General features: G+C 42.7%; 1 protein-coding gene across 2 annotated transcripts in view; it reads right to left on the bottom strand.

Moving 5' to 3' along the window:
- Nucleotides 1-13,468, bottom strand: part of immt (inner membrane protein, mitochondrial (mitofilin)) — a 31,210-nt gene extending 17,742 nt beyond the window's left edge. Inside the window, exons 1-5 of one of the 2 annotated variants that reach the window (XM_061901595.1) lie at nucleotides 13,288-13,468; nucleotides 11,195-11,259; nucleotides 10,924-11,116; nucleotides 2,938-3,058; nucleotides 1,188-1,280 (exon numbers count right to left, since the gene is read on the bottom strand). In XM_061901595.1, coding sequence (XP_061757579.1) covers nucleotides 1,188-1,280; nucleotides 2,938-3,058; nucleotides 10,924-11,116; nucleotides 11,195-11,259; nucleotides 13,288-13,329 — 514 coding nt within the window. In that variant the 5' untranslated portion in view covers nucleotides 13,330-13,468. The remainder of the gene's footprint in view (nucleotides 1-1,187; nucleotides 1,281-2,937; nucleotides 3,059-10,923; nucleotides 11,117-11,194; nucleotides 11,260-13,287) is intronic. The other variant, XM_061901596.1, reaches the window with a different exon arrangement.
- Nucleotides 13,469-14,710: the final 1,242 nt, after the last annotated feature.

Here is a 14,710-nt window from a genome sequence, read left to right as displayed (position 1 = left end):
ACTGTTTAGTACTGCGGCATCTTCTAATACAGTGGTTCTCAACCTTTTTTCAGTGTGAACATTTTTTTAATTCAAGTACCCCCTAATCAGAGCAAAGCATTTTTGGTTGAAAAAAAAGAGATGAAGTAAAATACAGCACTATGTCATCAGTTTCCGATTAATTAATTTGTATAATAATGCAAAATATTGCTCATTTGTAGTGGTCTTTCTTGAACTATTTGGAAAAAAAGATATAAAAATAACTAAAAACTTGTTGAAAAATAAACAAGTGATTCAATTATAAATAGATTTCTACACGTAGAAGTAATCATTAACTTAAAGTGCCCTCTTTGGGGATTGTAATAGAGATCCATCTGGATTCATGAACTTAATTCTAAACATTTCTTTACAAAAAAAGAAATCTTTAACATCAATATTTATGGAGCATGTCCACAAAAAATCTAGCTGTCAACACTGAATATTGCATTGTTGCATTTCTTTTCACAGTTTATGAACTTACATTCATATTTTGTTGAAGTATTTTTTAATAAATATCTGTATAAAGGATTTTTTTAGTTGTTGCTATTTTTAGAATATTTTTTAAAAATCTCACGTACCCCTTGGCATACCTTCAAGTACCCCCAGGGGTACGCGTACCCCCATTTGAGAAACACTGTTCTAACAGACATTTCTGCCATGTTTGATCGAGACAATATATGCCTGATTGAATTCGAATTAATCACGATCAAATAATCTCCCAATATAATCAGTGTATAAGCAGTGTAAACGTAGTCATAGTTCTTGATCTGAAAAAATTAGTTTGTTTTTTTTAGTTTTTTCTGTTGATGCTTATGCCTTCATTACTGCTCTGTTGCAAGCTTTATTCATGCTTACATTTTTAACTGTTTGATTATAGTTGTTACTTGCTTGTAAGTGTTGTATGGTGACCTCGAGTGCCTTGAACGGCGCCTTATAAATGTATATAATATTACTGTGTGTATATATATTATATATATTTATTCATATATATATATATATGAATAAATGTATCGCTTTCTTTCTACCTCACAGTCATGTGCCACTTTTTGTTAGTGTTTCACATAAAATCCCCAAATAATATATTTTTTGTGTGTGGTCAAAACAGGACAACATGTGGAAAAGTTCAAGGGCTATGAATACTTTGTCACTGTATGGAGAAGAGGTCCTACCTTTGACAGGTGTCAACTCAGTATCGCATGGAGCGGGGACTGATGGAACCTCACTGATGGCTGAAATGATATGAGTCGCCTCTGCTGATGACTCTGGATAGAATACAAAAAAATTGTATGAATGCATTCATAAAAATCTCATTTATGAGGGTTATAAAGCCAGACTAGTTCCTACTGCTACGACATCTAAACGTTGACATAGATGACTTTGGTATTTTAGACAGTAAGGGCCTGATCTACCCAAGGTTTCCGCGTACTAAAACATTTGCAAACTTGATAGCACTCGCAAAGCTGATCTACTAAGTTTGTGTGCAGAGGACTGTCTTTTGAGTGAGCAAAAGGAGGAGCAAAATCCATTTAGCGTGTCTGTCTTTATGAATATGCAGAATTAACGCTGATTATCAGACCGCTCAAAACAAGAGCCGAGGATCCAAATTTAATCATTTAGCACGCGCAAAGTGAATCATCAAGAAAAAAACATTTTGCAGGTGCCATTTGCGTCTTTGTTAAGCACATCTGAAATCTATGTGCAAACTGACAGTTACGAATATGGCTGTGACAAAGAAGGGGATCGCGCTGTAAATACAGCTGGACAGAAAATCCACTGTCCTGCGTGTGTGTGCCCAAAAACATATTTGGCCTGCCAGGTATAAAAATATCAGACATATCACCTTTTCAGCAATATCATTTAATAATGTTCTAGCTGCTGGATGACTTAATGGGCTGAATAAAACAAACTCGATTGACATGTTTTGGTGTCTGTTGATGTTGTGTATGCCGTTCATTTTCATGTACAGTAGGAAATAAATTATGATACATCTCCGAAATGAAAAAACGTTTTGCAATGTGCATTTTTTTGGATTTGGATCCTTCTAGATTCATGAATGCGCTGCTGTGTTGTGATGGTCCATTGCAACACTGCAAAGCATGCGGTCAGTGTCCTAAAATAGTTTCGGTTGTAAATTGCGATTTTATATTGCATAAAATGTGTTGCAGATTATAGATGTGTGCTGCTTGTTCAACACTGCAAAACCTCGCAGGGTACACAGCATGGCAACACAAATGTAGAGGGAAAAGAGTGTTTTCATGAGCACATAATGCAAGTAGTACACAAAATAATTCTCATTTAAATAGGGCTGGCTGAGACACTTTTTAACACGTTATTATGCAGTCTTAGTAGATCCCACGCAACAAGCCCACAAACAGTACACACAGTTTTATAGTTTGCACACATTGTTTAGCACGGGACATTTGGATCTTGGATCAGGTCCGTTTACTACATGACATAACATAGTAATGCTAGCAATGAATTCTAAGAGGACTTCTTTGACTTTTAAATTAGGATCCAATCTGTTTTGTTTGTGTTTTAAATGTCAGTCAAAAACCGTTAACATTTGTGGAAGAAACACAAACTAGTAGAACAGTTACTATTCATACATAAATACTAAATATATAAACCAATAAAGCATCAGAGGACCGCTTACCCTCAGATATGTCTGTGACTGCTTGAAAACGAAACAAAATTCACACATTTGAACCATTACCAATGTATCCATAATGTTAGCAACATTACTTTATCTCCATTTCATGTTGTAGGCAGGAATCTGCTCTATCCTCCACCAACAGGTGGAAACATTCATACTTCTCAATACCAGAAAAGACAGACTTTTTCCAAGTTTGAACATGTAACAACAATACTTTCTTTGACCACTACATTTTCTAATAATACTTCATGATTAAGAAGATTTACCCTGCAGACTTTGTGTATCTTTCGTTGGACTCTCAGACGACTCCTTCACCTTCTTCTCTGGCTTGGATTTAGATGCCTTCATTGTTTTGTCCATCATTGACGAAGGCTGGAGCTGCTCAGTCTGTACAACAGGTAAATATAAGAAAATACTTTAGGCTATTCATTTCAGTGACATGCAGTCAGGTTGATACTGCCAGTAGCATATGCTTGTTTCAAAGATTAAGCCATGCAAGTGCATGGAAAGGATTGACAGATTGATGGCCTCACCTGCCATCATGGAAAGAAAAAAATGTAAAAAGAATAAAAAATAAATCATATTGTTATGTGTATCCAGTGATTATACTATAAAGTTGATTTCCATTTAACTTCACCAGTTTTAAATAATTTTTTATTCAAAATCGCTTAATTTTCACATTTGCCATTCAAATACTGAGAATTACTTGCGGTGAGTCACAGCCAGCTGACCCTCCCGTGGATTGCGCAATGACTCGGCTAACTGCTGGCTGCGGTGCAGTGAGACCGTATTGCTATATGAATTATATTATACATTTATATAGTTTAGTTAGCTGAGGTATATAATGTACAGTGTATTTTGTCAACAACTGTATGTGTGTAACGTATTTCTTGTGCTGAGCAATCATAAAACGGTTGTGAAGACCCACTATGTGAGCCACCTGTTCTCCGGCCTCCTGGTAGTAAAGGACGTTAGTGATCCAAGAGATCATTCTTGCACTACTCTGCTAGGCCTGTATGGGGACACCTGAAACCGGTATGTTTTAAAGTTGTCGTTTGCCTGCATGTCGTAAAAACTACCGTCCAACCATCCATCTCCATCCATCTTCTTCCGCTTATCCGAGGTCGGGTCGCGGGGGCAACAGCCTAAGCAGGGAAACCCAGACTTCCCTCTCCCCAGCCACTTCGTCCAGCTCTTCCCGGGGAATCCCGAGGCGTTCCCAGGCTAGCCGGGAGACATAGTCTTCCCAACGTGTCCTGGGTCTTCCCCATGGCCTCCTACCGGTTGGACGTGCCCTGAACACCTCCCTAGGGAGAAGTTCGGGTGGCATCCTGACCAGATGCCCGAACCACCTCATCTGGCTCCTCTCGATGTGAAGGAGCAGCGGCTTTACTTTGAGTTGCTCCCGGATGACAGAGCGTCTCACCCTATCTCTAAGGGAGAGCCCCGCCACACGGCGGAGGAAACTCATTTCGGCCGCTTGTACCCGTGATCTTATCTTTTCGGTCATGACCCAAAGCTCATGACCATAGGTGAGGATGGGAAGGTAGATCGACCGGTAAATTGAGAGCTTTGCCTTCCGGCTCAGCTCCTTCTTCACCACGACGGATCGGTACAACGTCCGCATTACTGAAGATGCCGCACCGATCCGCCTGTCAATCTCATGATCCACTCTTCCCTCACTCGTGAACAAGACTCCTAGGTACTTGAACTCCTCCACTTGGGGCAGGGTCTCCTCCCCAACCCGGAGATGGCATTCCACCCTTTTCCGGGCGAGAACCATGGACTCGGACTTGGAGGTGCTGATTCTCATTCCGGTCGCTTCACACTCGGCTGCAAACCGATCCAGCGAGAGCTGAAGATCCCGGTCAGATGAAGCCATCAGGACCACATCATTTGCAAAAAGCAGAGACCTAATCCTGCGGTCACCAAACCGGAACCCTTCAACGCCTTGACTGCGCCTAGAAATTATGTCCATAAAAGTTATGAACAGAATCGGTGACAAAGGGCAGCCTTGGCGGAGTCCAACCCTCACTGGAAATGTGTTCGACTTACTGCCGGCAATGCGGACCAAGCTCTGGCACTGATTGTACAGGGAGCGGACCGCCACAATAAGACAGTCCGATACCCCATACTCTCTGAGCACTCCCCACAGGACTTCCCGAGGGACACGGTCGAATGCCTTCTCCAAGTCCACAAAGCACATGTAGACTGTTTGGGCAAACTCCCATGCACCCTCAAAAACCCTGCCGAAAGTATAGAGCTGGTCCACAGTTCCACGGCCAGGACGAAAACCACACTGTTCCTCCTGAATCCGAGGTTCGACTGTCCGGCGTAGCCTCCTCTCCAGTACACCTGAATAAACCTTACCGGGAAGGCTGAGGAGTGTGATCCCACGATAGTTGGAACACACCCTCCGGCCCACCTTCTTAAAGAGAGGAACCACCACCCCGGTCTGCCAATCCAGAGGTACCGCCCCCGATGTCCACGCGATGCTGCAGAGTCTTGTCAACCAAGACAGCCCCACAGCATCCAAAGCCTTAAGGAACTCCGGGCGGGTCTCATCCACCCCCGGGGCCTTGCCACCGAGGAGCTTTTTAACTACCTCAGCGACCTCATCCCCAAAAATAGGAGAGTTCACCACTAATTCCAAAGGGACTGCTTCCTCATAGGAATCAATCAATCAATCAATGGAGGAAGACGTGTTGGTGGGATTGAGGAGGTCTTCGAAGTATTCCTTCCACCTATCCACAACATCCACAGTTGAGGTCAGCAGAACACCATCCGCACCATATACGGTGTTGATAGTGCACTGCTTCCCCTTCCTGAGGCGGCAGACGGTGGTCCAGAATCGCTTCGAAGCCGTCCGGAAGTCGTTTTCCATGGCTTCCCCGAACTCCTCCCATGTCCGAGTTTTTGCCTCTGCGACCGCTGAAGCCGCACGCCGCTTGGCCTGTCGGTACCTGTCCACTGCCTCCGGAGTCCTATGAGCCAAAAGGACCCGATAGGACTCCTTCTTCAGCTTGACGGCATCCCTCACCGCTGGTGTCCACCAAGGGGTTTTAGGATTGCCGCCCCGACAGGCACCAACTACCTTGCGGCCACAGCTCCGATCAGCCGCCTCGACAATAGAGGTGCGGAACATGGTCCACTCGGACTCAATGTCCAGCACCTCCCTCGTGACATGTTCGAAGTTCTTCCGGAGGTGGGAATTGAAACTTTCTCTGACAGGAGACTCTGCCAGACGTTCCCAGCAGACCCTCACAATGCGTTTGGGCCTCCCAGGTCTGTCCGGCATCGTCCCCCACCATCGCAGCCAACTCACCACCAGGTGGTGATCGGTAGAAAGCTCTGCCCCTCTTCACCCGAGTGTCCAAAACATAAGGCCGCAAATCCGATGACACAACTACAAAGTCGATCATGGAACTGCGGCCTACGGTTTCGTGGTGCCAAGTGCACATATGGACACCCTTATGTTTAAACATGGTGTTTGTAATGGACAAACTGTGACAAGCACAAAAGTCCAACAACAAAACACCACTCGGGTTCAGATCCGGGCGGGCATTCTTCCCAATCACGCCTCTCCAGGTTTTACTGTCGTTGCCAACATGAGCGTTGAAGTCCCCCAGTAGGACAAGGGAATCACCCGGGGAAGCACTTTCCAGTACTCCCTCGAGTGTACCCAAAAAGGGTGGGTACTCTGAACTGCTGTTTGGTGCGTAAGCACAAACAACAGTCAGGACCCGTCCCCCCACCCGAAGGCGGAGGGAGGCTACCCTTTCGTCCACCGGGTTGAACTCCAACGTGCAGGCTTTAAGCCGGGGGGCAACCAGAATTGCCACCCCAGCCCGTCGCCTCTTACTGCCGGCAACGCCAAAATGGAAGAAGGTCCAGTCCCTCTCGAGAGAAGTGGTTCCAGAGCCCTTGCTGGGCGTCGAAGTGAGTCCGACTATATCCAGCCGGAACTTCTCCACTTCGCGCAATAGCTCAGGCTCTTTCCCCCCCAGTGAGGTGACGTTCCACGTCCCAAGAGCTAGCTTCTGTAGCAGAGGATCGGACCGCCAAGTGCCCTGCCTTCGGCTGCCGCCCAGCTCACATAGCACCCGACCTCTATCGTCCAACCTTTTAAAACTAATTGTAAACTTATAGGGGCCGACCATCAGGGCCGAGTTGCGACGAAAGAGTGTGTCGATGTTAAGATATTACGCCGAGTTGGTAAGTGAACTTGTTTACTAATAGTTGCTACCAGCCGTACCCATGTATTTTCTATGGGCAGATAGCATCGGGTTTTAATCTCGTTTCCTCCAATGTTTCTGATCCGATTGAATTTATATTTATGTCGAGTCTTCATTTTGGGTACTCAAATATGGTGACTGAGTATTGTGGCGTTTTAAGGCCATTTGCATTTTTTATGCTACCGTGAAGACAATGAATGAACACTAACGCTGGAGCGCGGTGACACCTGTCATAGTGACAACACTGTGTACTGTCGTGTTTGTTATTTTGTACATACATGTGATTATTTAATATTGTTAATGTTAGCAGTATTATCGCTAATAATGATAATAATAAGTGTAATGTATTTATACTATACTAGCTAAAGTACCTGCTACATTAAGTTAAAATACCAATGATTGTCTCACACACACTAGGTGTGGTGAAATGTGTCCTCTGCATTTGACCCATCCCCTTGTTTACCCCAGTGAGCAGCAGCGGCCGGGAATCATTTTTGGTGATTTAACCCCCAATTCCAACCCTTGATGCTGAGTGCCAAGCAGGGAAGAATGCTGGTATGAGCTTTTAAACATAACCCGTTAACTGCTGCCAATCAAATGGTGAATAAGATACTCTATAGGGTTCATATGTTTATAACTGACTGTGCTGAAGTCAGTGCCTCACCAGCCATGAACCTCACCGCACGTCACTGATTATTTTGAAATATTGAGTGTATGACACGGTGCAGTTGACAGCAAACTAATTCATGAATAGTTGCATTGGATACAAATGAATAGCCAGAGTTTATCCTACATTAATTTCTTGGTTTATGGTGGCCAGTCCACGTAAAAAAACAATTGATTGCCACAGATACTTTGGCTAATTTCAGTCCTCTACTTGCTTAAAGTGCCTTAATCTTGACAGGTTAAGGGAAAGGCCTAGATCAAAGAGTGTGTATAGTCTTCGAAACCTAGTGAGCTCCCATCACACTTGCAACCAAGTGTTATTAGAAAGTTCCTATCCCAGCGCATGTGCTGACAATATGGCTGAGCAGAAAGCACATGAGTGTATTTCAAATGATTGATTTTCACAGTAATGACAGTTATATTTTCTCAACAATTCAATAATTTGCTATTCCATGTAAAACTAAAGTTTTCTTTTATTTTCACCGGGAAATATGATTAAGCAATTTCCTTGGTGGATCTTTAAAGGGGAATTGCACTTTTTGGGGGAGTTTGCCTATCGTTTTACAATCATTCTGAAAGCCATAACGACGGATGGATTTTTTATTAATGCATTCGAAATATTAAATAAACGTGAATTAAAGTCTGCTTAAAGCGGAGCCAATGGGAGCCCCACTATTCCGCCCATAAAATCTGATTAATAACCATTAAAAAAGAGCCAACTATACTAGATTTACATTTCTTGACTTAAATATTAACCAAGTGTTAGTGATATTGTTATTATAAGCGCTAACGCAGACAAACTATTTATAGCGGCGCCATGATTCACCTCGGTTGCCGTGATTACGTCCGTTTCGCCCTATGTTTACATCGAGTGGTCTGCTGCTTCCTGGCTTCCCTGGTCCCTGTAAGTTTATTGTAGATCATAAATCATGCATCACACCTGGACAGTAGAAGGCTGAGGAGATAACCCGACAAGTTGGGACACTTTGACCGCCATATAGGACCTGGAGCTGGCAAGGACGACATGAAAAACGCTTATCCCCCCGTTTTTTCCAAACGACTATGAGATATTCTTCATCTGAATGGGAATGCGGGTATGAACATCCTAGCAATCAGCTTCCTAATGACAGCAGACCATATACAGTAAGTGATGTTTTATAATATTTGTTGGATCTCATGTCTGCAGTGAACCAAAACGAGTAAAGAAACAAAAAAGGCAAATGCTCTGATGTGCTTTTGAAATTAATGCGCCGCATACGCTTAAAAATTAGCGAAATACATAAATATTAAATGTTATTATAAATGTGCCTATTACTACATTACATGTATAGTTACATCATGTATATAAAATCTTAACGAGGTGTTTGGTTGTTTTTTAGGGACTCTACTAGCAAAATTTAACATCTCGAATACGCTTCATTGTAAGCGGACTTTTGATCGCATTTATTTAATATATAGAATGCTTTTTTTTTTTTAATCCATCGTCTTCATGCCTTTCATAACGATTGTGAACCATAGGAAAAATTCCCCAAAAAGATCCGTTTCCCATTAATGGGAGTCTATTATGCAAAACCAACTGTTCTGACATGTGGGTACTATTATGTATATTTGGGAATGGAGCCCCATAATCAATGTTCCCTCTAAGGTGCGTGCCTGTGCAAGTGTGCACTGCCCATGCGCCCTGTGTGTATATCAAATCCATGCCACGGCCCGCACACAAAATAAAATCCGACCAAAACTCTAAACAAAATAAACATGGATGGATGGAATTTGGCGATGCAACTCTGTAAATGACAGGTGACAACAAGTGGCCATAAAAGATAAAATAATGTTCGTCAAAGCTGTTCAATTATTTTAACATCTGTCAAGACGTTTTAAGGATGGGATGTCCATAAATCACTTTATTGAGCAAAACTGTTTATTGACCACACCAAAAAAAAAAACTGTAACAAAAAACTACCATCTAGAAAAACAGATTACCTGCCGTACAAACCTTTTAGACAAGCTTAGTAATAATGCCGCATTTTAGAACCATCTGTATTAATTTATTTAACATACCAAAATAACCGATGATGAACATGTGTACATTGACTCATGAATTCGCCCATGTTCTAATTGTGATGCATCGGAGAATCGATCGTATTTTAAACCTTGACTTGTTAGCGTCCTTTCTTGCCTGTAAATCATTAGAACTAAAAGAGACAAGGAGAATCTCGTTGCGGTTAGAACTAATCCATGAGTTACATTTCTTTTATATTAAATGTTCCAAAGTCAGGGACAACAGAGGGAGGGTTTCTACAAGCTGAACAATCCTAGGCTTTACGTTCTGCGAGGTTATATTTTTTTCTGAAGATGACATCATGCTACCAGTGTATTTGCAAGGGAGAAGACCCAACAGTCTCGTTTTTGTGGCTGCAGCATCATGTCTCCCCAGCCATGAGTGCCGCGGGAGATTATTAGGCACTTCTAATCCAGGTTAGTGCACACCCTACTTCCCGATTACACATATTATCAGTCACAATTAGGGATGCAACGATTATAGATTTTGACTGTACAATTATATATGTAGTCTGTGTAATAATCACGGTTTCACGATTATTATGAATTAATTAATTCCACAACAATGACTACTCCCTCGTCATTTTTATAGTTATCCGAAATGTTCCGACTTTAGCTTTTTTTGAGTAGTGAAAGTACACTGCTTTGTCCTGCTGCCATTTCTAAGATAATGTAGTATACTAGTGTCTTTCGATAGATGAGTATAAACGCGTGCAACGCAGGTGTAACTTTTTTTTGTTCCATGCAGCATAATGTCCGTTTTTCGCGAGTGAGGAGGACAGAAACAGACAGTCTAGTAGAGCCTTTGCCTATAAATAACATACTTTTTTCATCACGGTTAATAGTAAAACTGATTAATTGTTGGATAACATGGCCTGCTCTTTTAGAGCTCAAAGTCAGAGACAGCTGCTTGAAAAACTTCTACGCGAAAATCTATTTTTTTCCTAAACCAGAAATATTGGCAGTATTAATAATATCTCATCACCACATGTGTCAGCAGCCAAAGGAGAGACATGTGTATTCTGTAGCCTGTTTTGAAATGGTTGCAATATAATTTACATGCCAAAGAATATATTCTGATGTGTTATGTTCATACAAGAGGCAGGAATGTGTATCACAATATGGATTTGAGGTAATTCAGTCCGTCCCTATGGCCAATCATGCAAATTGATCTAAAACATCTTTGGACCATTACCACAATTTAAAAGCACACCTGTGGCAAACAGTTATTCAATGGGATTTGATAAAGGCTTAGCTAACCTTTACCCAAAGATTATCCGGACAAGGCCTTACCTGTTTTTTGGAAGGAAGTACAGTTCCTTGGGGAGCAGGTCCTAAAGCAAGATCTAAAAGCCAATCTGAATAGGGAACATTTTTCTCCACTGCTGATCTGAACTTGTGGTCCCATTTGGCGTACAGTATTGTTCCTCCAACGCCACCGCCGACCGTCACCAAGCCCAACGTGACCACCTTGGCAGCACTACTGCTAGATGACAAGAGAAGAACAGCCTTACACTGTGCATACTTTCCAACTAGCATTAACATCATATGTGCACATTATTACCTGCTTGCTCCATTTGTGTAGTGTCTGCAGTGCTGCAAGTTGTTCACAGGGTTTCTCCCATAGTTCTACAAACGTAGTTAAACAAAAAAATTACAACCTTAAAACAGGGAAAATTACAGAGCCCATAAAGCAGGGGTGTCAAACTCATTTTAGATCTGGGGCCACATGGAGAAAAATCTACTTCCAAGTGGGCCGGACTGGTAAAATCCCTGCACGATAACTTAAAAATAAAGACACCTTCAGATTGTTTTCTGTGTTTAAAAATAGAAAAAGCACATTCTGAAAATGTACAAATCATAATGTTTTTTTTTCCCACTTACAAATTGCGGTTAATAGCACCACCAAACCCCGCCCACCTCAACCGACGCACGGAGGGCGGGTTTAGTGGTTAGTGGGGGTGTATAATGTAGCACGGAAGAGTTAGGGATGCATGGATTTTGGGTATTTGTTCTGTTGCGTTTATGTTGCTTTACAGTGCAGATGTTCTCCCGAAATGTGTTTTTCATTCTTGTTTGGTGTGGGTTCACAGTGTGGCACATATTAGTAAGAGTGTTAAAGTTGTTTATATCACAACCCTCAGTGTAACCTGTAGGGCTGTTGAACAACTATGCCTTGCAGTCGCTTGCACTTTGAGTCATCAGCCGCACACTAGATGTGGCGTGCCGGCACTCAGATAGCATAGTGTTAAAGCGGACGCGACGACATGGTCGAGAGGACGTTTAAGGCATTGCCAACATGACACGCCCTCAATATTGTTGTCCGGGTGAAAATCTGAGAATGTTATCCTGGGGAGATTTCTGGGAGAGGCACTGAAATCAGGAAAACCTCCCGGGAAAATGGGGGGGTCGGCAAGTATGCAGCTGATCCACATCAGAGTGATCCAAGAGCCGCATGCGGCTCCGTAGCCGCGGGTTGCCGACACCTGATCTACAGAGATACAAAGAATTGCTGTTGCAACATTCAGTAGACACATGTAGAAGAGCTGTTTCTTTCATTCAAAAAATTTCAGGTTAATTTGTATACTTGGCAAACTCATCCCGCGGGCCGGATAAAACCTGTTGGCGGGCCTGATCCGGCCCACGGGCCGTACGTTTGACATCTCTGCCCTAAAGAGACATGGAGGGAAAAAAAATGTTTTGCGAGATATCTCGCAATACATTTTTTGCAAGATATGTCACAGTACTTTTTGCGAGATATCTCGCAGTACTTTTTGCGAGAAATCTAGCAATACTTTTTGCGAGATTTCACGCAACACATTTTTTGCGAGATATCTCGAAACACATTTTTTGCGAGATATCTCGAAACACATTTTTTGCGATATATCGCGCAATACTTTTTTCAAGATATCTCGCGAAACACTTTTTACGAGATGTCTCGCAAAATACTTTTTGCAAGACATCTCGCAAAAAGGTTTTGTCCTATGTCAGTGAACCGGAAGTAAAACAGACAACGATGGTGTAAATGAAACAGACACAGTGATGGATGAGCCTACCCATTATCGCTGTGTCTGTTTCACTTCCGGTTCACTGACATCGGAAAAAACCTATTGCGAAATATTGCAATACTTTTGATTGCATTCCAAAGACATGCACTTGGGGATAGGTTGATTGGCAACACTAAATTGGCCCTAGTGTGTGAATAAGAGTGTGAATGTTGTCTGTGTTGGCCCTGCGATGTGGTGGAGACTTGTCCAGCGTGTACTCCGCCTTCCGCCCGAATGCAGCTGAGATAGGCTCCAGCACCACCACCCCACCCCCATCGTTGACCCCGAAAGGGACAAGCAGAAGTAAATAGATGGATGGACGTTGATTGGACTTGGGACAATTAGCTGTGACGTCATGCGCACCAGTGCGAAAACATTAGACTATTTTAATAAGTAAATATTAACTCTTGTCGTATTATTGTCATCCCGCATATCCACGTTAATGGTATTTATTTATCTATTTGTAGGTAATTATACAATAAATCCACTGCGGTCATAGGAGTCCGGCTGTGGGTCACTGAATGACAACTCCTCTCACTACCGTGCTAATGCTAACATGCAACGTTCTACAAGCAGACAAAAGACAGGTGAGGTCAAGCGGCTGTCTTACCTGGAGTGTAGAATTCGCACCTCTGAGACAAACTCTCAGCATGGTCCTCGATCCCTGTAGTCCTTAAAGACAACTGAATTAAGATGGATAGTGAATTCAGTGGCAGTTATTCTTCTTCGACTTTAGCCTGCTGGGCTGACGTCTTCTTCGTCAGCATGTCACCATTGAACAAACATTTAAATCTAGCCCCACCAAGCGTGTGGATGAGTACATGGCACGCACTAAATATAGTTGAGTTGAGTTGTGTTCATTTCGAGCATGCATGCATACAACATAATACATCACATTTTCCAGTATCTCTACTCTAGTGTTTTTCAACCTTTTCTGAGCCAAGGCACATTTTTTTCATTGACAAAGTCCCGAGGCTCACCACCAGCAGAAACAAATGAAACTCAGCAGCCGATATTGACAGTAAAAAGTCATTCTCAAACTATAACCAAGCATGCATCACTATAGTTCTTGTCTCAAAGTAGGTGTACTGTCACCACCTGTCACATCACACCGCGACTTATTTTGTTTTTTGCTGTTTTCCTGTGTATAGTGTTTTAAAAAAATAAAAATAAATCAGATTTATATTGCGCTTTTCTAAACACTCAAAGCGCTCACAGAGAAGTGGGACTCATCATTCATTCACACCTGGTGGTGGTAAGCTACATCAGTAGCCACGGCTGCCGTGGGGTAGACTGACGGAAGCGTGGCTGCCAGTTTGCGCCTACGGCCCCTCCGACCACCACCTGTCATTCATTCATCATTCATTCACCAGTGTGAGCGGCACCGAGGGCAAAGGGTGAAGTGTCCTGCCCAAGGACACAACAGCAGCGATTTTTGGATGTCAATAGGTGGGAAGCGAACCGGCAACCCTCAGGTTTCTGGCCGGCCGCTCTACCCCGTTCTTGTCTTGCGCTCCTATTTTGTTGTGATTGTCATGTCATGTAAGGATGTGGGAGCCGTCTGCTCCACACACTGTAAGTCTTTGCTGTCGTCCAGCATTCTGTTTTGTTTACTTTGCAGCTAGTTCACATCCCATCCCCCCGGATTGTAAATAACCTAATGTAAATAATCAAATGTATTTGTAATGTATATACTTGTTTTTATGCTATCAGAACTCACTATGTTCTCTGCTGGCTGTATTTATCCTACTAAGTAAGACCTACACTGTTTCAATGTTTCATTTCTCATGTTGATGCAATTGTATATGACTGCAGTACTGATGTCAACCAAAGCTCCTCATCCCACCCCCGGATTGTAAATAATTCAATGTATATATACTATGATGATTAACTTGTGTGATGACTGTATGCTGAGAGTATATTTTTGCACCATGAATTGATCAACGTGGACCCCGACTTAAACAAGTTGAAAAACTTATTCGGGTGTTACCATGCATTTAGTGGTCAATTGTACGGAATATGTACTGTACTGT

This window comes from Nerophis ophidion, linkage group LG05 (assembly GCF_033978795.1).
Source record: "Nerophis ophidion isolate RoL-2023_Sa linkage group LG05, RoL_Noph_v1.0, whole genome shotgun sequence".
Lineage (NCBI taxonomy): Eukaryota > Metazoa > Chordata > Actinopteri > Syngnathiformes > Syngnathidae > Nerophis > Nerophis ophidion.
This window is presented reverse-complemented; position numbering and strand designations above follow the sequence as displayed.